Source organism: Hyla sarda, chromosome 10 (assembly GCF_029499605.1).
Source record: "Hyla sarda isolate aHylSar1 chromosome 10, aHylSar1.hap1, whole genome shotgun sequence".
In the NCBI taxonomy this organism is placed as follows: domain Eukaryota; kingdom Metazoa; phylum Chordata; class Amphibia; order Anura; family Hylidae; genus Hyla; species Hyla sarda.
Genome location: NC_079198.1, coordinates 99,289,932 through 99,313,990, shown reverse-complemented (window position 1 = coordinate 99,313,990; position 24,059 = coordinate 99,289,932). Strand labels below are relative to the sequence as shown.

Sequence of the window (24,059 nt, the reverse complement as noted above, 5' to 3'; positions counted from 1 at the left end):
AGTAACACAGAAGGACCTTGCAGCTTGCTGGGACTTGTAGTGACTTTGATAGACTTTAGTTCAGCCACGCTGACTAGAATAGACTTGACTGGGTTGTAGGTAGTGACAGCAGACATAGATTTGACTTACTGAAATGTGGCTGTAGGTAGGCTTGAGGCCTCCAGATATGCCGGACACCAGCTCTGAGATGTCTGGTCCTTACTGTTCCTCAACAGGAGTGATAAGAGAGAAGAGAGAGATTGTAATGGCTCCCCCTCTTATAAAGGGGGGCTGAGCCAGAAGCCCATAAGCCAAGCTGCAGGTTAGCTGGTGCTCTCTGGGTAACAAACACATCATGTGAACACATTATCATGTGACCAACTTAAAGGTCCTTAATCCATAACACACGCAACACTATACTTAATATATATTATTATGGGGGAGAGAATTCAGGAGGGCCCCTAGGACACAGAGGGACTCAACCTGACAGGGCCTAAGTACTGTACGGGACTATATCCCATACTGGGACATCATATATATATATTTATATATATATATTTATATATATATATATATATATATATATATATATATATATATATATAATCACACACAATTAATTTTTTTTTTTTAAACCATACCTGCTGCATCTAGAATTGAAACTTAAATAGCCTCCAAAAATTTTCTCACGTTTATAAATCTTATATTTCCCTGTTTTTTTGTTTTGTTTTTTGTTTGTTTTTTTACTTTCACAAACTCTGTTCTCTAAGCCATGTGACCCACCAGGCTGAGATTATATGTGAGCTTTGGGTCTTTTGACCTTTGAATTCATACAGCAGTGATGCAGGTTGTAGACAGCTGCGCTGTTAGTTTGTAAACCAGTGTCTTGTATTCTGTAATTATCAGTTCTACATGCCAATGATTTATCAGACTGGCATTGGCGTTGGCACAATACGATGTCAAACATGTTTTAGGTTCATAAATAGCTGAATTGCGATATGGCCATATGCTCCATATGCCCTGAGGATGCTTCTGGTTGAGTGAAACATGTTGGCGGGGCACATGTTCTATGTGTGTTAAATGCTGTTGCATACCAGTGTAGTTAATAGGTAGACCACAGCTACCAATTACTTCTAGCAGTGAGGGACAGCTAGGAATATTGGGGAATACACATCTCTGCATATTCTATTGCTCACTTATTTAAGTAATAGATACTATAGACACTGGTGGAAGTTAAAGGGAATGTGTCACCAAATGTGATTTGTTTTTGTTTTTTAAGAGGTTAAATAATTTTTTCTAATTTTCTTAAATATTTTTGGTAATATTAAAAAAATGTTTTACTTGTCACAGAATATGAAAAATTAAATAATACCTTGTCATATCTCCCACTGTTGACCAACAGAGGGAACTAACACAAGGAATCTGGTGAAAGCAGCAAACGAGACCTCGCCGGTCTACCTTCCTCCTCTATCTGTGTGCAAAAGAGGGGGAGTGGGTTTTGTAGTTTTTTTCAATTCCACTGTCACCATTTTGTTAGTGTCTGATGAGTGGTAAAGAACAGACTAGATGTCTCTTGATAGCTCACTGCTCCTCAGGGACTTCAAGAAAATGGTGCTAGCTCCCCGTTTTGTTTCACTTTGCCTGTGCTATGCACATGTGCAGTAAGCAGCCCATGCTTTTCTATTAGACACTATCAGTCTTAACTTTCTTATGCCCTGTGCCTGCCATAAAGCAACTGTGTAGGTGTTGTGAAGAGACACACCCCAAAGAGGCTACAGTAATGGCTGCCCCCAGTACACACTTTATTAATAAATAACATTAAAACCGCATTGTCCTAAAACTAAATACATGAATGAAATGCTTTATCTTGATAGAATAATTTTAATTATAAAATGTTTTAATGGGAACACATTCCCTTTAGGTGTTTTTTAATTTTTGTATATTTATACTGTGCACAATTAGTATTTTGTTTCTATTCTGGAATTTTAAAAAGTTTTATGTTTTATTAGGGGAATAAGTTTATAATGAGTGTTTTGTGTCCCTATGAGTTAATTGGTGTTCCCTCTATACTTCAAACAAAGTAAAAATACTAAAACATAATTTTTTTGTACAAATGAAAACTGGTATACTGGGAATCAGGAAGGTGGCAGCCTGGCAAGGAATCTGACATGTTGGATTTCCAATGGGAGTTAAAGGGGTGTTATATATATCAACTGGCTCCAGAAAGTTAAACAGATTTGTAAAATGCTTCTATTAAAAAAATCTTAATCCTTTCAGTACTTATGAGCTGCTTAAGTTAAGGTTGTTCTTTTCTGTCTAAGTTGCTTTTAGTTGCTCTCTGATCACACGTGTCTCGGGAATCGCCCAGTTTAGAAGCAAATCCCCATAGAAAACCTCTTCTACTACTGTGCAGTTCCCGAGACAAGCAGAGATGTCAGCAGAGAGCACTATTGTCAGACAGAAAACAACAACTCAACTTCAGCAGCTGATCATTATTGGAAGATTTTTTAATAGAAGTAATTTACAAATCTGTTTAACTTTCTGGAGCCAGTTGATTTATATATATATATATATATATATATATATATATATATATATATATATATATATAAAGTTTTTTCCTGGAATACCCCTTTAAGTCTATTTCCAGAAGTGTCTTGCAGACCCCTGTTTGCATGTTTTTGTTTTGTTTTCTTATGATGGGGGTGTATCTCTTGTTCTATAAGCCATCTAATGGTTATGACTGGTTTTAGTGTTGCCTACCTGCCCCCATAATAATTATTGGTGTTCTAGTCTCCTGTTGTGCGGCAGGAAACTGGATGTTCTCCTTATGTTGGTCCATAACATAACCGAATATTAAATTGTTAGGAATTATTGGATTGATTTTGTGCACCGTTATCTCTGTGTGAGTCTCAATTAAAGACTGCCGGAGTGGATTTCATGTCTTGTTCTGTACAGAGCGACTGACCTCTCGCACCTGGAAACTTTTGTCTGAAGGTAGCCGGGCTCAATAATAACCTATTTCCATTACAGCGATTATCAATATAAAATGCTCTGGTTTTGTTGTTCACCTCAGTGTTTTGATCAGTGTGTTCATACCGGGGCTTTGTTTTCCTATTATTATCATATGTATCAAGGCTTTTTGATAAGAACTGAACAGGAGCTTTATATACTGTTGTTACCTTGAACCTGGCTATAGGTGCAAAATTGCAGAGAATTTTAAGAATGGTTGATAACCTTTCATCATTGTGTCTGTAGAGTACATTGGGAGACCTTGAGTTGGCCTTTTTTGATAAGTTGTTGCAAACTCTATTCAGCCGTTTCTTAGCTTTATTTAGGTAACCAGTATATAATATTTCCACTTTTACATGAGTTGTCATGCTCCTTCATAGGGCTGGGCGGTGTACCGGTTCATACCCAATACTGACATTTTTGTGCTGCACGATATGAGTTTTTCCCCATACCGCAATACCGGTTTGGCCCCTCCCCCTCGGGAATGAATGAATCAGCCCAGCGCAGCGCTGTCCCCACATCGAGGAACTAATCCTATGTGACCTGCAAGCGCTGTTCTGCCCCCCCCCCCCCCCCCAATTAATTATTAGCCCAGCGCAGTCCCCATCGGGGTAAATACTCACATGTCACCCGCATGCGCTGCCCTCCTCATCCTGTTTGTTGCGGCCGCCGGCGCTGACACTCTGTACTAGTGGTCTCCAACCTGTGGACCTCCAGATGTCCGGGCATGCTGGGAGTTGTAGTTTTGCAACATCTGGAGGTCCGCAGGTTGGAGACCACTGCACTATACTGTGCGGTTATCCCTATTCCCGGGCTGCAAAAAATAAACAAAATAAACTTTAACTCACCTCCCGTTTGTCCGGTACCGGTTTCACTTGTTTCCTGGGGAAGGGAACGTCGGACAGCCGTCAGCCTATCACCGGCCGCAGCGATGTTCCGCCTCGGCCAGTGATAGGCTGAGCCCACTGTCATGTAAGAAGCCGGCTCCTTACATGACAGTGGGCTCAGCCTATCACCGGCCGAAGCGGAACATCGCTGTGGCTGGTGATAGGCTGACATCTCTCAGACGTTCCCGTCCCCAGCGTAGGGCCGACATAGGTGCGTTAAAGTTTATTTTATTTACCTTTTGCAGCCCGGGCATAGGGATACCGCACAGTATAGAGTGCCAGCGCCGGCGGCCGCAATAAACAGGACGAGGAGGGCAGCGCTTTCGGGTGACATGTATTTCCCCCCGATGGGTATGTGGGCAGATAATTAATATGGGGGGGGGGCTAGGAAATACCGTTATATACCGTGGAACCGCCAAAAGTTTAAAAAATACCGTGATACACACATTTGGTCATACGACCCAGCCCAAAATATTGTTGGTTATGCACCAATACATTTCCACATCTCACATCCCTTCATGATTTGATTTTCTGTTTAGAAGGAGGTAAAGCTTGGTGACTGACAACCTGTATTAGTGCTCCAATGACTTCCATAAAAAAAAAAAAAAAAAAAAACACTTTACTATATAAGTTTGAATCAACAGGACTGCACCTGGCACTGTACCCGACACTCTAAACGAATATAGTGGGGGACTCCAGCGGTGGGACCCCCACGAACAGACATCTTATCCCCTATCCTTTGCATAGGGGATAAGATGTTTAGGGGTGAAGTGCCCCTTTTAAAGGGAATCTTTCGAAGTTATCATCCCTGTAATAGAGTCCAAAAAAAAAAACATATGGTTACTTGCCAATTTGTCTATTGGTGACCACTTTCTGTAGGACCTGGTCAGAACACAGGCTTCCATCGTAGGTGTTCATCATTAGTATTTCATGAGGTACACCCTAATGGAAGTCCTCATGTTTGTAGAACTGCGTAAGTCTCCGGTTCTAAAATTGTATACTGCACAGTATATGTTATTACATAGGATGCCTTAGTATTGAATGGCATAGTTGACTATGTATGTATGCCAACACATGTATGACATAAGGAGACTGGGCTGGCAGTAGGGTTGCTACCTGGCTGTTTTTTTTTTTACTGGCACAGCCGGTATTTCGGCCACCCTGACGGTATTTTTATATAAAAAAAATACCGGCAATGCAAAGGCCAGTATTTATCCAACCAATCCTCCAACTCCCGAAATGTTGCACCATGTACCATACCAGTGTTTCCCAACCAGGGGTGCCTCCAGCTGTTGGCTGTCTGGGCATGCTGGGAGTTGTAGTTTTGCAACAGTTGGAGGTACCCCTGGTTGGGAAACACTGACCTATACTATATACTACTATATAGTCCAACATGCTGGGAGTTGTAGTTATCGTTTGGGGCAGCTGCTGAGCCACAGGCTGTATCAGTGCATGCTGGGAGTTGTAGTTAGTAACTAAGTGCAACTCCCCAATTTAATTTAAAAAAAAAAAAGCGATCAAAAAGTCCCATCAAAACAAAAATGGTACAGATTGTGGTGAAAAAAGTGAGCCCTCAAACAGACCCGTATAAGAAGAAATAAAAAAGTTATAGGGGTCAGGATAGGACAAAATTTTCCCCGGATATGTGTATCCTGTGATGTTACGCATATGTGGTCTCCCACTACAGGTACATAGTCCTGTATTACCTGTAGGCCCTGTCAGGTTGAGTCCCTCAGTGACCTGGGGGCCCTCCTGCAGGAACTCCTTGTGTTATCTTGCTGATTTATTAAATGTGGTGTATGTTATTTTAAGACCATAGATAGGATTCTGATGTATAGATAGTATATAGGACCTTTGGAGGACTCCAAGGACCTGTGTGAGTAAGCTGATCACATTATGTTATGCTGTTATATGAGTTGTTACAATATATAATCCCAGAGAGCACCAGGGTTAACCTATGAACCACAGCTTGACCAATGGGCTATAGTCCAGCCCCCTCACTATATAAAGGGGTATCCATCTTTAATTCAGTCTCTTTGAGTTATGTGCTCATGGCAACAACATCAAAGCCTTTGCTGAAGCAGCTACCAGAGAATCTCAGGACAGTGTTCAGCATCTGGAGTACCACGAAGCTACAACTCTCCAGTAAGTTTACAAGTCTATGTCTGCTGTCACTACATCTAGTCAAGTCCTGCACATAGTCACGTCCAGTGTAATAACAGTCAAGCCTAAATTACATGTCCAAGTCAGGTTTATTACAAGTATTGGTCCAGCAAGCTGCGAGGTCCTCTGGGTACTGGCCACCTCTCTGGGAATTCTGGCCATAGCTGTGAAGATAATTACACCTGTCTTCTATTTAGTAAAGCCTCCGTTTACCTGCAACTGGTTGTGGACTCTTTATTCACTACTAGCCCGTGGGATAGCGGAGAATCCAGGCGTGTGGTGTTCCGGAACCCGAAAACCACACTGGCGTCATGAACACATAGGGGTTAATACCACCAGATCCCCGGGGTTAATAACATCTGATCCCACCACTCTCACCGCAACACCCGTGGCCCTGCCACTACTCACTATAGTGGCGCACCACACATATATAATTAATTATGCAAATTTGCATGGGCGAAATTTTTTGTGCAAGAAAGGTGGCAACCCTAGATATCTAAGGCGTATGGCCACGTAGTCAAACCTGAACAAGAGTTTCACTTATTGTATTACCACTTAATTTAAAATGACTGTCTAGGAAGAAACCGCTTCATTTGTATTTTGCTGACACAATCGTCGTTCTATAGTCTAAATAAGAATATATTAGGTGACAGCTTTTCCATTTTTCCTGCCTTCACAGGTATCCTGTCATCCTGTCCATTGAAAATCACTGTAGTGTCGTGCAGCAAAAGAAGATGGCTCAGTATTTAACTGAAATCCTCGGAGACAAGTTAGATCTTTCTGATGTGCTTAATGGGGATTCAACAAAGCTGCCTTCTCCGGAAAGCCTGAAAGGAAAGATATTAGTAAAGGTAAATGTGAACAAAATGAATTGGATGGATGTATAAATAAATGCAGAAGGATCTGTGAGTGCTGTGGAAGTCACTGTGGAATTGGTTCTTGCTTCCGTGTCTACCTAGATCTTATATAGGCGGCCTGCGTCTCTTTGATTCTTGATCTCCCAGTGGTGGCTACTGTATTTAATAATTCAGTGGTCTCGAAAGGCCACAGTTTGGAGACCACTGTTCTAATAGGACATACAGTACTTGGTCTTTGAAAGTAGAGTAAAACCATTGCAAACAGGGGAAAGACTAAACAAGCATATTGCAAACAAGAAAAAAGAACAGAGGAAGAAACAGAGAATTGGCACTGGATTACACACTGTCGACCACCTGCAATACTATGTATGAGCTGCTAGCTGGAGGGAAGGAATAAAGGTCCCGGTATTAAAGTAGGTAGTGGTGCATCATGTATATAGCAAGAGATATATCAAAACGACAAAGAAATGAAACCGGAGTACTCACATGATCAATCTTCTGCGAGATCCTCAGGTACAGTACCCCTCAGGGTTCTTCAGCAGGGAGGCGGTAGGTGGTTTTGGGGGAGCTCAGATGCTGGCCACAGTCCATATCGCACCAATGGCTTGGGGGAGATCAGACGCCGGCCACGGCCGTATCGCGCCAATGGCTTGGGGGAGCTCAGATGCCGGTCATCGGTCCGTATCGTGCTAATGGGCACTTCGTCAGGCCGTACGGCCTGACGAAGGGCCCATTGGCACGATACGGACCGTGGCCAGCGTCTGAGCTCTCCCAAAACCACCTACCGCCTCCCTGCTGAAGAACCCTGAGTGGATACTGTACCTGAGGATCCCGCAGAAGATTGCTCGTGTGAGTGCTCCGGTTTCATTTCTTCTTTGTCATTTGGGAGACTAAACAAGATCATAGTATGTCCTCACCCCGACAGGTGCCTTCTTCTCATTGTCATCCTTTGCTTAGCATTGCACTTTGTATGAGCTGCCAAGGGGAGGCGGGATGGGGAAGCGACACTTATTGCTGGATGATAAGTGACTGTCTCTTTTCAACTCCTTTAACCTATTGATCTAACATAAGTTACATATCTTGACTGAATCATTACTATAATACAGGACTAAGATATACAGAATTTTTTGCATTTAAATCTAGAGCTACATTTCCAACCATCTGACTGCTGCCCTTTATACCTTTTTATATTGTATCTAATATCACTGGAAAATGGTAATATTAAAAGCACAAAGGACCACTCACAGTACTTGAGGGGCTTCTAGACATTATAGGAAGCTGTATTTTTCCCCAGAATTAGCACCATGCTTGTCCATTACAATAGCTGAGATCAAGTAGAAATAGGATGCTAATACCACTATGCAGTTGTTTATCTACATGCTTCACCTCACTCAGAGCTTTAGTTCCTGTATTTAAATTTACAGATCTTTTAAGTAAAACTGTAATTTCAGATAACCTCGTAGGATCGGCTGTTTTGTGTGTGTATAGGATGAGTAACATTATTTCTGGCCATTTTATTACTTGTATATGTAATGTTGATCAGTTTTACCCCTCTGTGGGCTAAATTTCTAAGTGTCAGCTTTCCCTGAACTCCAGGTTGAAATTAGCTCTTTTCCATAAACAGGGGACACAAAAACAAAAGATTGTGCTTTCCTACCTCTTTTTAGGACACCCTCAAAAGCAGCAACATGGAGGACATTATAGAGCAGTACTGAGTAGTGTAAGACGTGAATTCAGATCTGGTATGAGACAGTAAACCAGCAGTATCTCTTTCACTGCACTTCCCTCCTTTCGCCCCTTCTATAGACTTCTATGGGCAGTGTAAGCTGATCTCTCAGTAAAGGTATAAATCAATATACCCTCTGCTCTGTGGATTTACCTAAGTAATTTATGAGTTACTTAAACAAAATAGCAGCATTTCGGGGATGGCGAAACTAAAAAGTGAAGAAGTAAGCTTTTTATTTCTCTAGTATGATACATTACAAATACATTTTACTTATTTGCACTATTTATTTGCGCAAAGTATTTCGTAAGGACATTTAACTGAACCTCCACCTTCTGTTACTGTCAGAGAATGTTTGCACAATGGATTTTTCAGAAAATTCCATCAGTCGCTGATAAAAAATTTGAGCCAAACCCAAATTTTTTGCAGCAGATTTGTAGCTTGTACACTGCACATATAGATATAGTTATGGTCACTAGTGTTGAGCGGCATAGGCCATATTCGAATTCGCGAATATATGAACGAATATTCATCATATATTCGCGAATATTCGCATATTCGTAATATTCTAGTTTTATTTTCGCATACACGAAAATTCACGTATGCGAAATTCTACATATGCGAAAATTAGTATATACAAAATTAGCGTAAGCAAAAATTCGCATATGCGAAAGTTATTATATGCAAATTTTCGCATATGCGAAAATTCGCACACCAGTCTCACACAGTAGTATTAGAGCCTTTTTTTACACCACACAAGCTGGAAGCAGAGAGGGGTGATCACTGTGATGTGTACTGTGATTAATAAAAAAATAAAAACATTCGAAATTACGAATATATAGCGCTTCGCGAATATCGCATATTCGCAAATAAAATTTGCGTTGCGAATATTTGTGAGCAACACTAATGGTCACAGATTAGCCTCATCCATTAGGACTAATCCCTGTCCAGGCTATGCAATGTATTGAAAGAAGAAACATATGGCGTGAGTGTGTGAGTGTGTGAGTGTGTGAGTGTGTGAGTGTGTGAGTGTGTGAGTGTGTGAGTGTGTGAGTGTGTGAGTGTGTGAGTGTGTGAGTGTGTGAGTGTGTGAGTGTGTGAGTGTGTGTGTGAACTACAACATAGATTCCTTTACAAACAGTAGGATGTGGATTCCATACTTTATTACTAGGAATGTGCATCAGAGCTTGCATGAAAATACTCTACGCTGCTTCTTAATATATTTTTGCCATGTTCAGAGTACCACGTTTTAATATTCTATAATATTCTATGCAATGTCTGAAGAAGGGATTGCATAGAGGTAACCAACATCATGGCAGACTTCTCCTACTGAACAAACTTGTCCTGACTTTACAGCCAAGAATACTACTTTATTAAACATTGCAGTTATTATATGTGGCTGCATCTGTATGGTCTTATATTCTCATTGCCTACAGTCTTAAAGGGGTACTCTGGTGGAATGATTTTTTTAAATCAACTGGTGCCAAAAAGTTAAACAGATTTGTAAATTACTTCTATTTGAAAACCTTAATTCTTCCAGTACCTATCAGTTGCTGTATACTACAGAAGAAGTTATTTTCTCTTTGAACTTATTTTCTGTCTGACCACAGTGTTCTCTGCCGACACCTCTGTCCATGTCAGGAACTGTCCAGAGCAGAAGTAAATTCCCATTGCAAACCTTTCCTGCTCTGGACAGTTCCTGACATGGACAGAGGTGACAGCAGAGAGCACTGTGGTCAGACAGAAAAGAACAACTCAACTTCCTCTTTAGTATACGGCAGCTGATACTGGAAGGAGTAAAATGTTTAAATAGAAGTAATTTACTGATCTATTTAACTTTTTGGCACCAGTTGATTTTAAAAAAATGGGTTACCACCGGCGTACCCCTTTAACTACAAAATAGTATATTCCATTATGCTATTTAAATACCAAGTCTAACCATTGCTTTCCCATTTTGTGATGTTCATAAAATTATAGTATGGTAGAGGACGTCCCCACTCCAGTATTGCCTGACACTGGGTTTTTTGACTAGGCCCATATGCAGCACGAGGCCCCAAAACATCCTCATTTCGGTTGCATCCAAAAACGAAACTGGGTGGTGGGCGATGAACTGTGTGGTGTACAAGTTCTTCTGCTTCACCGATGCTCCACCTATGCAAAAGTAAATACAAACCCCTATGAAATATGGGATCCTTTCAATATTATTTACACTTTCATTACTTTGCTCCATTTATCTACATTCAATTTCCCGCAAGTGACCTACTTTATCATCAACTCATCGTGTGACATCCTGATCAATACAGAGGATCAATAATACTCTTGTACTGATGAAGCCAAATCTGATTGTCAACATTATTATTATTTTTTTTTTTAAAGCTAAAATCTAATGTGTTAATCTTGGCATGTGAAGTCTCTCAATTGTGTGAGAAGACCCATTTTTGTCATGAACTTACCCTGTCCAGGACACAGAGCTTACAGGTACACCCTTGCGACCTGGGACTTAAGGATCTGTGACTGGGACTTAAGGCCCTATTAGGGCTTCAGGGCGCTGCGATTTGCTACCCTTTTTTTTTTATCTTTTTCTGTCCGCCGTGTGATTTTGTTCTGTTTTAATATAATGGTGCATGACTTATAATCACACATGGTAATATAGTTTGCACCCAAGCACACACACTCACCCCCTCCCCCCCCCCCCCCCCCCCCCCCGCACACATTCCCACCTGAGTTTGTTGGCAACTAAAGAATCCAGACCGATACAGTCGGATACACTGAAATTGACTTTTTTTTTAGTTATTATTTCAATGACTACTTTGTGAATCTAATGGTGGAGCAGACGAACTTGTACACCACACAGTTCATCGCCCACCACCCAGTTTCGTTTTTGGATGCAACCGAAATGAGGATGTTTTGGGGCCTCGTGCTGCATATGGGCCTAGTCAAAAAGCCCAGTGTCAGGCAATACTGGAGTGGGAACGTCCTCTACCAATCTACAGTATGACACGGGGACAGTTCGAGGCCATACGGAAATGCCTGCATTACACTGATAATGCAGCATGTCATCCCCCCCCCCCCCCCCAAGGTGATCCTACCTATGGCCGGCTTTACAAAGGCAGGGTGGTCATAGATCACTTTGGGAACAAATTTTGGGAGTCCTACGTACCCCTAAGGGAGCTCTCTGTAGATGAGTCTCTAATCAGTTTTAAGGTGTGACTCATCTTCCGCCAGTACATTCCCTCGAAGCGTGCGCTGTATGGTGTAAAACTCTGCAAACTTTGCGAGAGTACTTGGGTACACTTGCAAGTTTAGAGTATTAGTGTTGAGCGGCATAGGCCATATTCGAATTCGCGAATATTCGCGAATATATGGACGAATATTCGTCATATTCGCGAATATTCGCATATTCGTAATATTTTCGTTTCATTTTCGTATATGCGAATATTTACGTATGCAAAAATTTGCATATACAAAAATCAACATAAGAGAAAATTCGCATATGCGAAAATTCGCATATGCAAATTTTCGCATATGCGCACATTCGCACACCAGTCTCACACAGTAGTATTAGAGCCTTCTTACACCACATAAGCTGGAAGCAGAGAGGGATGATCAATGTGATGTGTACTGTGAAAAAAAAAAAAAAAAAACGAATATTCGTAATTACGAATATATAGCACTATATTCGCGAATTCACGAATATGTGATATTCGCGAATAAAATTCGAATTGCGAATATTCGTGAGCAACACTATAGAGTATATGAGGGTGTTAGCGGGAAACTCGTGTGGGACCATGTGCACCCATTGCTGGATAAGGGTTACCACGTGTACATGGACAACTTTTATACCAGTATCCCTCTGTTCACATCCATCCCTGCCAGATCCATGTCCACTTGTGGGACCATGCGGAAGAACCAGAGAGGCCTCCCTCCTAAATTTTTTCCAGACACCTATGCCCAAGGGTGAGTCCCATGTCCTTACCCATGAAAACCTGTTGCTGGTTTGGTATAAGGATAAGAGGGTTGTCCTTATGCTAACCACAATTCATGGTACGACAACAACGGTCCGACAACAACGGTCCTCAAGCCTGATTGTATTCTGGACTACAATTGGTATATGGGGGGGGGGGGTCTCTCTAATCAAGTCCTCAAGCCATACAACGCCATGTGGAAAACCCAGGCATGGTACATGCAAAAATTTGCATAAACAAAAATGTGCATGTGCTAAAATATAACGCGAATATTACGAATATGCGAATTTAGCGAATATATGACGAATATTCGTCCATATATTCGCGAAATATCGCAAATTCGAATATGGCCTATGCTGCTCAACACTATTTAATTTCCTATATTTTTAACCCCGATGTACCAAGTCCAGAGTACATTCCAAATTTTAACTCCATAAATCACTAAATTGCCCAAAAAAAAACTTTCATAAAAAAAAACAAAAAAAAAAAAACCCTAAGACCACTGGGCGTATTTATTCCAAAAATGGGTCATGGGTCACTATCATCGGGGGGGGTTGTTATGTTGCCTCAAATATGCAGCGCTCTCTCTCTTCACCTGAGCGTGGTGCGCATTTTAGGCAACAGGTTAGGGATTGCCACACACATCACATTCCCAGAATGATGATTAAGAGCATAGGGTTTGGGGCGGGAACATAATTGGCATGGCAGTAGTAAAATTGTAATTTTCATTTTCCCCATAGTACACTTCCTGGAAAATAAATTTCGGGAACACCTGTCCGTTCCAAATGTCCACTCACCCTATACACCCTCCCCAGAGGGTGTACTGTATGTGATAGGGTCACATGTGGGTGCTCCTTTCTTTTATATTCCTCTGATGTAACCATCAGCTACTAATATGCCATAGGCCCCAAATGCAAACATAGCTCTAGGACTCTTGAGCCCTAAAATGTGCCTACACAGCATGTTACATCCACATGTTGGGTATTTCCATACTCAGAAGCAATGGGGTTACAACATTTGGGGGGGGGGGCATTCTCTCCAATTACCCTTTGTGCAAATAAAAAAAATTGGGGTAACACCAGCATTTTGTGAAAAATAACTATTTTGTCATTTTACGGCCCACTGTTCAAAACACCTCTCAGGTGTAAATACTCACCGTACCCCTTGTTATGTTCCTTGAGGGGTGTAGTTTCCAAAATAATGGCACTTGAGGGGGGTCCTGCTGTTCTGGCACCATGGTAGCTCTATAAACACTCAAGGCCCCTGACTCCCAATTCCAGCAAAATTCTCCAAAAGCCGAATGACGCTCCTGCTCTTCTGAGACCTGGTGTGAACCTGCAGAGCAGTTCACATCCAAATATGAGGTATGTCCTTACTCCAATAAATGTATTTACAAATTGTGGGGGATATTTTATCCTGTTACCACTTGTGAAAATGAGAAATTTGAGGTAACCCCAGCATTTTAGTGTAAACAAATAAAAATTTTCCTTTTCACATCGCACTTTAATGAACATTTATTAAACACATGTGAGGTGTTAAGGCTCACTGTACTGCTTGTTACGTTCCTTGAGGGGTGTAGTTTCCAAAATAGTGTGCCATATGTGTTTTTTTTTGTTTTGTTTTTTTTTTTGCTGTTCTGGCACCATAGGGGCTTCCTAAATGTGACATGCCCCCCAAAAACCATATCAGCAAAATTTGCTTTCCAAATTCGGCTCATTCTCTTCTGAGCATTGTAGTTCGCCCACAGAGCATTTTACATCCACACATGGGCTATTTCCATACTCCAAAGAAATGGGGTTACAAATTTTGGGGGGCATTTTCTCCCATTACCCCTTGTAAAAATGGTCGTTTGAGGGAAAAAATGCATTTTAGTGGAATTATTTTTTTTTTTCATTTAAACACCCGACTTTAAGGAAAAGCCGTCAAACACCTGTGGGGTGTTAAGGCTCACTGGACCCTTTGTTACATACCTTGAGGAGTGTAGTTTCCAAAATAGTATGCCGTGTGTTTTTTTTTTTTTTTTTTTTTTTTTGCTGTTCTGGCACCATAGGGGCTTCCTAAATGTGACATGCTCCCCAAAAACCATTTCAGCACAATTTGCTTTCAAATAGCCAAATGTGGCTCCTTTTCTTCGGAGCATTGTAGCGTGCCTGCAGAGCACTTTACGTCCACACATGGGGTATTGCCGTACTCCAATTTTACCGAAAAGTTGTCAAACACCTGTGGGGTGTTAAGGCTCACTGGACCCCTTGTTACGTGCCTTGAGGGGTGTAGTTTCCAAAATAGTGTGTCATGCGGCTCTTTGCTGTTATGGCACCATAGGGGCTTCCTTAATGCGACATGCCCCCCAAAAACCATTTCAGCAAAATTCACTCTCCAAAATCCGACCCACGGTCGCTCCTTATCTTCTGACCCATCTAGTATTTCCTTACTCGAGAGAAATTGGGCTACAATGGGGGGGCTTTTTCTCCTTTTACCCCTTGTAAAAAATTCAAAATGTAGATTTTAGAATGTTCTCCTTCACTTTGCTGCTATTCCTGTGAAACACCTAAAGGGTTAACAAACTTTCTGAATGTAATTTTGAATACTTTGAGGGGTGCAGTTTTTATAATGGGGTAATGTTTGGGGTATTTCTAGTATGAAGGCCCTTCAAATACACTTCAAAACTGAACTGGTCCCTGAAAAATTCTGATTTAGAAAATTTTGAAATTGCTGCTGAACTTTGAAGCCCTCTGATGTCTTCCAAAAGTAAAAACATGTCAACTTTATGATGCAAACATAAAGTAGACATATTGTATATGTGAATCAATATATAATTTATTTGGAATGTCTATTTTCCTTACAAGCAGAGAGCTTCAAAGTTAGAAAAATGCTAAATTTTCAGTTTTTTCATCAAATTTTGGAATTTTTCACCAAGAAATGATGCAAGTATCGACGAAAATATACCACTAACATAAAGTAGAATATGTCACGAAAAAACAATCTCTGAATCAAATTTATAAGTAAAAGCATCCCAGAGATATTAATGCATAAAGTAATAGAGGTCAGATTTGAAAAAAATGCTCCCATCCTTAGGGTAATAATGGGCTCCGTCCCCAAGAACAGATCACGGCGCAAAAAATGAATCCTCATACCGCCACTTATATGGAAATATGAAAAAGTTATAGGTCATCAAAATAGAGGGATTTTAAATGTACTAATTTAGTTAAAAAGATTTTTTTTTAAGCGCAACAATAATAGAAAAGTATGTAATTGTAATCACAAGTATCATTTTAATCCTATTGACCCGCAGAATAAAGAACACATAAATTGTATGGCGTGAAAACAAAACCTTCCAAAATTAGCAAAATTGCGGTTTTCTTTTTAATTTCCCCACACAAATTTTTTTTTGTTGCGCCATACATTTTATGGTAAAATGAGTGATGTCATTACAAAGGACAACTGGTCGCGCAACATACTAGTCTGTGGATGAAAATATAAGTTACGATTTTTAGAAGGTGAGGAGGAAAAAACGAAACTGCAAAAATAAAATTGGCCTGGTTCTTATGGTCAAAATGGGCTTGGTCCGGGGTTAAGGGGAATATTTTTGCTGCAATTTACGTTCTAAACTTCTGACATTGTTCTCTGGTGCAAAGAGTCAACAAGAAGTTTCCAAGCCCCTGAAGTGTTGAGGCATGGAACGCCTCCTTGCTCTCCCTCCCATCCCTGTCCCTGCTTGATTGACAGCTGGAACCTGAGTCCTGACTGTCAATCAAGCAGGGACAGGGATGGGAGGGAGAGCAAGGAGACATTGCAACCCTCAGCACTTCAGGGGCTTGGGAACGCATCTTTGACTCTTTGAACCAGAACGTAAATTGCAGCTTACTGATTCTCTTTAAAGAACCTCTAGATGAAGCTTTTCTTTAGTCACCTTACCACGATATATTAGTGTTATGATCTGTTGGTTAAAGTACATACACATGCAATGTCAAAATGAAATTCACAGATTCTATACATGAAGCCTTTAGGGATGACAGATTGACTCTAGTTCACAGAAACCAGATTGATACCCAGACCAATATAAAAAGCTATCCATTTTTTACAATCTATACAGTGATCCGTAGAGTTTACTCAACATTTACCCTTAAACAGTACTAAGTTAGGCTGCAATGGTTTGATGACCCTTGTATCCACCAAAAAATTATAAGCCAAAACCAGGAGTGGGTCCAAGTCACACAAATAGAGCAAATTGATTATAGTTTTTCCTCTGTGAGTTCCACTCCTGGTTCAGGATAAAAATACAGGCCAAAATGTGGACCAAAATACTAGATGTGAGTCCAGACTTGGAGTTTCCAAGCCTGCCAACCATATTTGAAATAGTGCACTGTGATACATATGGTTTCCATGTGTCCACCCTGCAGACAAGGCCCTGTTCCAGCATCAGTGTAGGACCATGTAGGGCTTGACACAGATATAAATAAATGTTTCTATGTTACCTCCACCACCACACCAATTTTGTCTTACACATAACAAAAAATTACTTTTGCAGTACTGTACTGGTTACTAATAATAGTAACTAATAGTAATATTAGCTTTCCTTGGTCTACATGTGGTGTCTACGGGGGTGAATAATGTGAAATTAACCTTTTAGTGACGCCAGGGCACCGTTAGCCTATACACGGTCCGAGGTTTGAGACTGCTTCTCCTGGGCCAGGCACAGGGCAATAAATACTCCAATACAAGGTTACGGATAACTGTCTTTAATGAGGCAGGATAGATGGTTATTCCTCTACAGCATAGATTGGTGCCAAAGGAGGTTCAGAATAAACCTTGGAAGCCTATCGCCTTGCTGGGACTTATAGTTGTTTGTGCTGCATAGTGACTGACTTGTGATGAATGGCAACTCACACTGACTTTGGTGCTGCAGACTGACTGAAGACTATGCTTTTCTTCCCCAGGGTCTAGTGCTTACCGCTAGGCTTTGACGTTCACCTGAGTGTAGGGGATTTTCCTTAGAAGATGCGTGGTTGCAGGATTAGACTTCTGATTAGCTTGAGGCCTCCTCAGATCACCTCACACTTCTCTCTCTGACTTCTCCACACTGTACCTCAGGAGTTCAGCTCACAACTAGCACTGGAGCTAGACTGGAACTAGTCTGGGCAGCTCCTCCTCCCCCCTATACAGGGTGATTTGGAGGTCTCCCATTGGGGCAGACAGGTCACCTGATCCACTCTGCACTTTCTTTGCTAACAGACTTCAATAAACAGTAACATAGAAAATTCTAGAACAACAAAAATGGCATAACAATATAATATATTGAGTCCTGAGTAGTGGGCCCAAGACGGACACTGAGGGAAGCAACTACCTGACAGGATGGGCAGGATACGGTATTCCGTACTGGGTCACCACATACAGGAAAACTCATAAAAACTTATAGTCAACAACACTTGTGGTTGTGCCATGTGGAGTGTACTAGAAGTTTCCTGTGTCAGAAATGGCTACTATATAAACCAGTTTAATGTTCTTCCTTATGGGAAGAGATTAATTGGTGGCTGGATTTATAAAACATGGCTGGACCATCGTATCTTTTTTCCTTGGGTCTCAACCCCATTCCTCATAGCCTGTAAGCTCTTGTCTTTATTTGTACCTCCAAAATAGTAAAGTGCTGCGGAATCTGTTGGTGCCATATACATAGATAGCATTATTACCATGATCTTAAATTTTATTAGTTATAAAAACCACACAAATCGTATTTGCTCGGCTGAACGTCAGTAAAATCCTGTTTGCTCAGCGGCAGTAAACTGATGTCTTGTTTTTTCAAAGAAAACTTGTTAATGTGTTTGTGACATGGGTCTTGTTTGATGACAATGAAAGGGACGCCTCAGGCTGCGCAGTGTACACAACCCTTCATTTAACACTTACGCTCAATTTTTGTCTCCTCCGCTTGGATTTAGCAATTGATATTGTAGGTCATTTGAAGGAAGGAATAGAATGAATAAGACAATGTCTCATTAATGGAGCTGTCGAATGGTAGTTTGCTCGTGATCAGTGAACCTAGGTCATTATTTAGTGTAGCTTTACTCCTGCCAAGAACCATGTGAAAGGTGAACAACTCCCCTGATGGCAGAAGCTTGAATGTAGACCTATTAAAGAAAACAGGTTACTTATCTCTTTACCCTTGAGAGCCATTATTTCTTAAGAGTTGCTTTGAGGATATCAAAGTAAAGACCTCTTAAGTTGTTGCTGGCTGCGTTTTTCTTTTCCGATAGGTGTATATGAATTACTAATGTAATCCCTTAATAAAGGAGGTAGCCATTTTGAACCAAAAGTCCTTAGGGTGGTCCTCGGTGGCTTCTGCCTGCCCCACTGGCCTTGATTCATAGATCTCTTCCTTTTTGGGTATAAGGAGAGATCTATCAATCAATTCTGGTGGGCCGGAGAGAAGCTGTAGGGGGCCACCACCATGACTTGTGGCTTAGGCAGCAGATAGTCACAGGTTATTTTTACGGTATCTCTACATTACCCTGTGAGAGCTGAATTGGTTGGTTTTATTGCATCCTTCAAATGCCAAACCTCTTCAGGGGATCTTTTCCTTGGCAGTATGATTTACTGGGAATTTGATCACAACTCTAGCTGTAAACTTTCTATTACACAGGTGATTTCTATATAGCAGTAAGGTAACTCAAAATATGAATATGAGGGCTATAACATTAAAGCAAACTTTAGATGTGGGTTCCCTCATCTTCACCATATATATATATATCCTTTCTCATTGTCATCATCTACTTTATATTGTTTCTAGGGGAAGAAACTCCCGGCCAGTATTAGCGATGATGCAGAAGAAGGGGAAGTCTCGGATGAAGACAGCGCTGATGAAATAGATGACGACTGCAAGCTGATCAATGGCGATGTATGTATCATAGATATCAATGCATGACTGTCTACGGGCTGTTAGGAACAGAATTATGTAACAATATATATATGCAGGCCAAGTTGAAAAAAAAAATATTCAGTATAGAGTAGATTCTACTGCAGAGACTCATTTAGGAATTCTATAAACGTGTTCACACAGCTAGAATGCACATGGATTTGGAATTCCTGCTGATGGCATGAACATGCCCTAACAGTCTGGGATCTTCTGCCTGCTCAGGTTCAGGGTCATTCTTCTTGTCACATACCTGGGTTTTTTATACAGATATCACTTCTGGTCTCTAATGGCTAAGTAAGGAAAATTGTTGCAGGTTCTCATTTCTCTCTAAGGGGTATGTTCACATGGAACTAAAATGCTGCAGATTTGCTGTAGAGGTTTTCACTTTTCCACTTCAATATTTTCTTTTTTTTTTTTTTTTTTCAGTAGTTTAAAGGGGTACTCCACCCCTAGACATTTTATCATCTATCCAAAGGAAAGGGTATAAGATGTCTGAACGCGGGGGTCCCGCCGCTGGGGACCCCACAATCTCCCTGCTGAACCCGGCGTTCATTAAGAGAATCTGGTGCAGCACCGGAGGCTCGTAACACCATGCCCCGCTCGTGCCATCACGGCCAGCCCTCCTCAATACAAGTCTATGGGTGGGGGCGTGAAGAATGACATGCCACCTACCATAGACTTGCATTGAGCGAGCGCGGCCATGACATCATGAGCGGGTGTGGTCATGACATCATGAGCGGGCGTGGCCATGACATCATGAGCCGGCGTGGCCATGACATCATGAGCGGGCGTGGCCATGACCTCATGAGCCTCTGCCCAGCATCGCAAGGCATCCAGCCGGATGTCTAGGGTGCCACAGCTGAGATCGCAGGGGTTCCCAGCGGCAGGACCCCCGCGATCAGACATCTTCTTCCCTATCCTTTGGATAGGGGATAAGATGTCTAGGGGTGGAGTGCTCCTTTAATTTCATATTCTGGTCAGGTTGACCAGAATTGTCTTTTATTGCACTTCACAACTTGGCTAGAGGAGGTGTTGTCACCTCTATAAAACAAGAACACAGATTATCACTTATGTACACTATGCTGTAAGCCTTTTACACTTATGTTTTTCCAAGCTTCGTAAGGTAGATGTTGTAAAGTAGACACATAGGAAGAATGAGTAGGCACTTAGGATAGTGTGATTCACTCTCAACAAGAACCTACTTCATTCAATTCACCGATAATGATGGCGATGTAGAACCCAAACAAGTCTGCAGCACCATTAAGATCAATGGAAGGGTATTGATCAGCCCTGCACCAACATCTCATCCCATTGATTGTAATTGTGTACTTTGGCCTAGCTTAGAATTGCCCAAGAATATGTTGTAATTGTACAAATGTTTTCTCAGTTCTTGACATTTCCAGTCTGTTCAATAGAGGGTTTTTCACACCTCTGTCTTATTTAAAGATGTAATATCCAAAAAGAATTCCTATTCTATATTTATAATCTGCTATTCTCTTTGGGCTATGTTTAGCCATGCTAATGATATGGTACACCACTATGATGCAGAACCGCATTAGACTATGTGCGTAATGTTCAGTTCAGTGTTATGGAAAATCACAGAACACACAATGGAACCTCTAGCTGTGATAACACAATGACTAGCTTAAATCTGCTACATTGAGAAAATCTCTACTGCATATGAACTGGGCTTCTATTGGTTATGAATTAAAGGGGTACTCTAGGCATATTATCCCCTATTCAAAGGACCCTCCGCTGGGGACCCCCGTAATCTTGTCTGCGGCAACCCAGATAATTCAGTGCATGGAGCGAACTTCCCTCTGTGCCAGATGACTGGCGATGCAGGGCGGAGGCTCTTGACGTCACGGCCACGCCATGCCCCCTCAATGCAAGTCTATGGGAGGGGGCGTGAAGGACGTCACGCCCAATCCCATAGACTTGCATTGAGGGGGCTTGACCATGATGTCACGAGCCTCCGGCACTGCACCCGACTGTATAAACAAATGCTGGGTGCTGCAGGGAGATCACGACAGTCCCCAGCGGCAGGACCCCCGCTACCAGACATCTTATCCCCTATCCTTTGGATAGGGGATAAGATGTCTAGGGGCTGAGTACCCCTTTAACACATTCATTACTCTACATCTATTGGGGATCATGGGATATGATTTGCTGGCTAATCTTTAGCTATGCAATAGTCAGGGCGGTAACTATAGAGGAGGGTGTGGTTACACATGGGTCTAACAGCCTGAGGGGCTCATAAAATCCCTCTTTCCTATATGAGGAAAACTTAAAATGAAGCATTATAGTGGGGGTAAGGCCTTAGGATACGTTTACACAGGCGGATGTGTAAGGAAAATCTGAAATAGACCCCATTGAGGTCAATGCAATCTGCTGCAGATTTTTCACTGTGAAAAATCCACCACGGAACATCCACTGCTGCTCAAACCTGCAACAGGATACTCACGGGTAATCCGCACATGTAAACATACCCCTACATTGTATGTTGTAAGTCTTTGTTTCAGTATTTGTAAACCAAAAACAAAAGTAGCATATAAACTTAGAAGACGTATAATGTAGAGTTTGAACCATCGATTTATGCAAACTACGGACCAAAATAGTGCCATGTGAATCTGGCCATAGCATTTATTTTTAATCTCAGTGGTCAGATCCTATTTATTACTGCAATCCTAAACTTGGTATTCTTTTTAGACCAGAGGTCCCCAACCCAGTCCTCAGTCCCAGCATGCATAGGCTGTACATCAGAGTTCAGTAATATGGCACCCTTGGAAATCCATGGTTACATATGGAACCTGCATAGGTCTCTGTTTCATAAGGAGATATAAGAAAGGTATAATACATGGTGCTGTATAGCATACAGCTCTGTAAATAGCATTTGCTCCCCTACTTAAGGGATATATTAAAAGCACAGTGTAACTATACGGAATTTAAACTTGTTACATATACTGATGCATATCCTGTAATAATTCCCCAGACCATAGTATGGACAATAGAAAATATGTATAGAGAACAAGGGTCCATTTCCCGCACATCCCACCCTGTCTTCACAGCCCATCTCTCAGCACCCAGATCTATCATATTCCTGCAGCGTTTCTGTTCTCTGTACAAATCCCTTTAGCAGCAGAGCTCGCCTCACATTGATCTTGAGTTGACAGGAGAGGCGGGTGTCTTAATGAATTAGCAATAGGACATAGATCCTTTAAGCTCTTTTGTGAGGCAGGAGATCTTCCTCTCTATGACCTGTCTGGATGAACAAGAGATACATTGGAGGATGGGTGTCTGCCTGAGTTCACCTTATAATTATTCTGCAGTGACCATGTACTTGTTTACCTGCTGAAGTCACAAATCCTTCATAGCAGACCACAGATAGCGATTCCATTGATCGAACCATATACTTAATGTTCAATTACTGGCCATTACTGAAATACCCCGAATACCTGACCTGATGTAGCTTGACTTTTTAGTTTATCTAAAGAGCAAGAACTATCCAATCTAACCAGGCACTTCCCCCATTAGAAGTCTTTGTCCTTTTATTGAGAAAATAATAACTTTAGTAGCACAAAATGAATGAGCAAATAATAGTTCCTGTTGTACAGTCCGGTATTATGTAGAGTTATGTGCACTGAAGATATGGGGTGTGCTTATATGGGGTATCATTAACAAGTATGACCCTCATGTAGCAATGGAAAAATAAAGGTGGGGGTTTGTGTTCTCTGCAGCACAAATGTGTCAACAAAATGGCGCAATGTTTTGTCGATGGATAGCCACAGGCCCCATTGACTTCAGTGGTCTGAGTGTAGTCCGCGAGTGGCTTGAGTCATTTTCTGTGCATATTTCTGTCTGACTGACTAATATACGCTTGGTAAAGGACTTGAACACAGTCACTAGCGAACTACTTTTGGGCTATTGAAATTCAATGGTGCTTGTGCTTCTCCATGTACGGATACGTCGACATCCCATTTTGACATTTTTCCAACATGTCTGACATGTCAACAGAAGGCACAAACATGGTGTGAAATCACCCTTTAGGCCTTTTTACACGGGTTGATTATCGGTCAGGTGAGCGCTCGATAATCGGTCCATGTATAAAGGCTAGCGTTCAGCTGACTAACTCTTGCTTGTCATCTGATTGGATCTTTTGTTCGGCCAATAAAATCATCACAATTGGACACTGATTTATGTAGATTGAGCCTTGTGAAGACTCCTCAAACCTGTTCAGATCTGTGAGATTGGTGCTGATTTGTTGCCCCCTGTCAGGCTGTCTGAGGATTTATTCACACGTACAGTATTCTCCGCAGATTTGATGCGCAGGATTTCAAGCTGTGTTCAGATTACATTGAAATCTGTAGCAGAAAATCCTGCACATCAAATCTGCGCTGAATACTGTACGTGGGAATAGATCCTGAAAGGGCCCTTAGAATTATAGCTCTTAAAAGGAGAAGACGGAAGACAAAAAAAAATTAGCTGCACCCCTGAATGGGGTTGTCCTAATTTCAGAAAGGTATCCCCCAGGGTTGTGGATAACTAGCACTTTGGTGAGTGTCCCAT

The 24,059-nt window shown here is 41.5% G+C and overlaps 1 protein-coding gene across 4 annotated transcripts in view; it reads left to right on the top strand.

The window, feature by feature from the left end:
• Window positions 1–24,059, top strand: part of PLCH2 (phospholipase C eta 2) — a 768,337-nt gene that overhangs the window by 636,071 nt on the left and 108,207 nt on the right. For all 4 annotated transcript variants that reach the window (XM_056543367.1, XM_056543369.1, XM_056543368.1 and 1 more), the window contains 2 exons: window positions 6,721–6,892; window positions 19,368–19,475. In XM_056543367.1, the coding sequence (XP_056399342.1) occupies window positions 6,721–6,892; window positions 19,368–19,475 (280 nt within the window). The remainder of the gene's footprint in view (window positions 1–6,720; window positions 6,893–19,367; window positions 19,476–24,059) is intronic.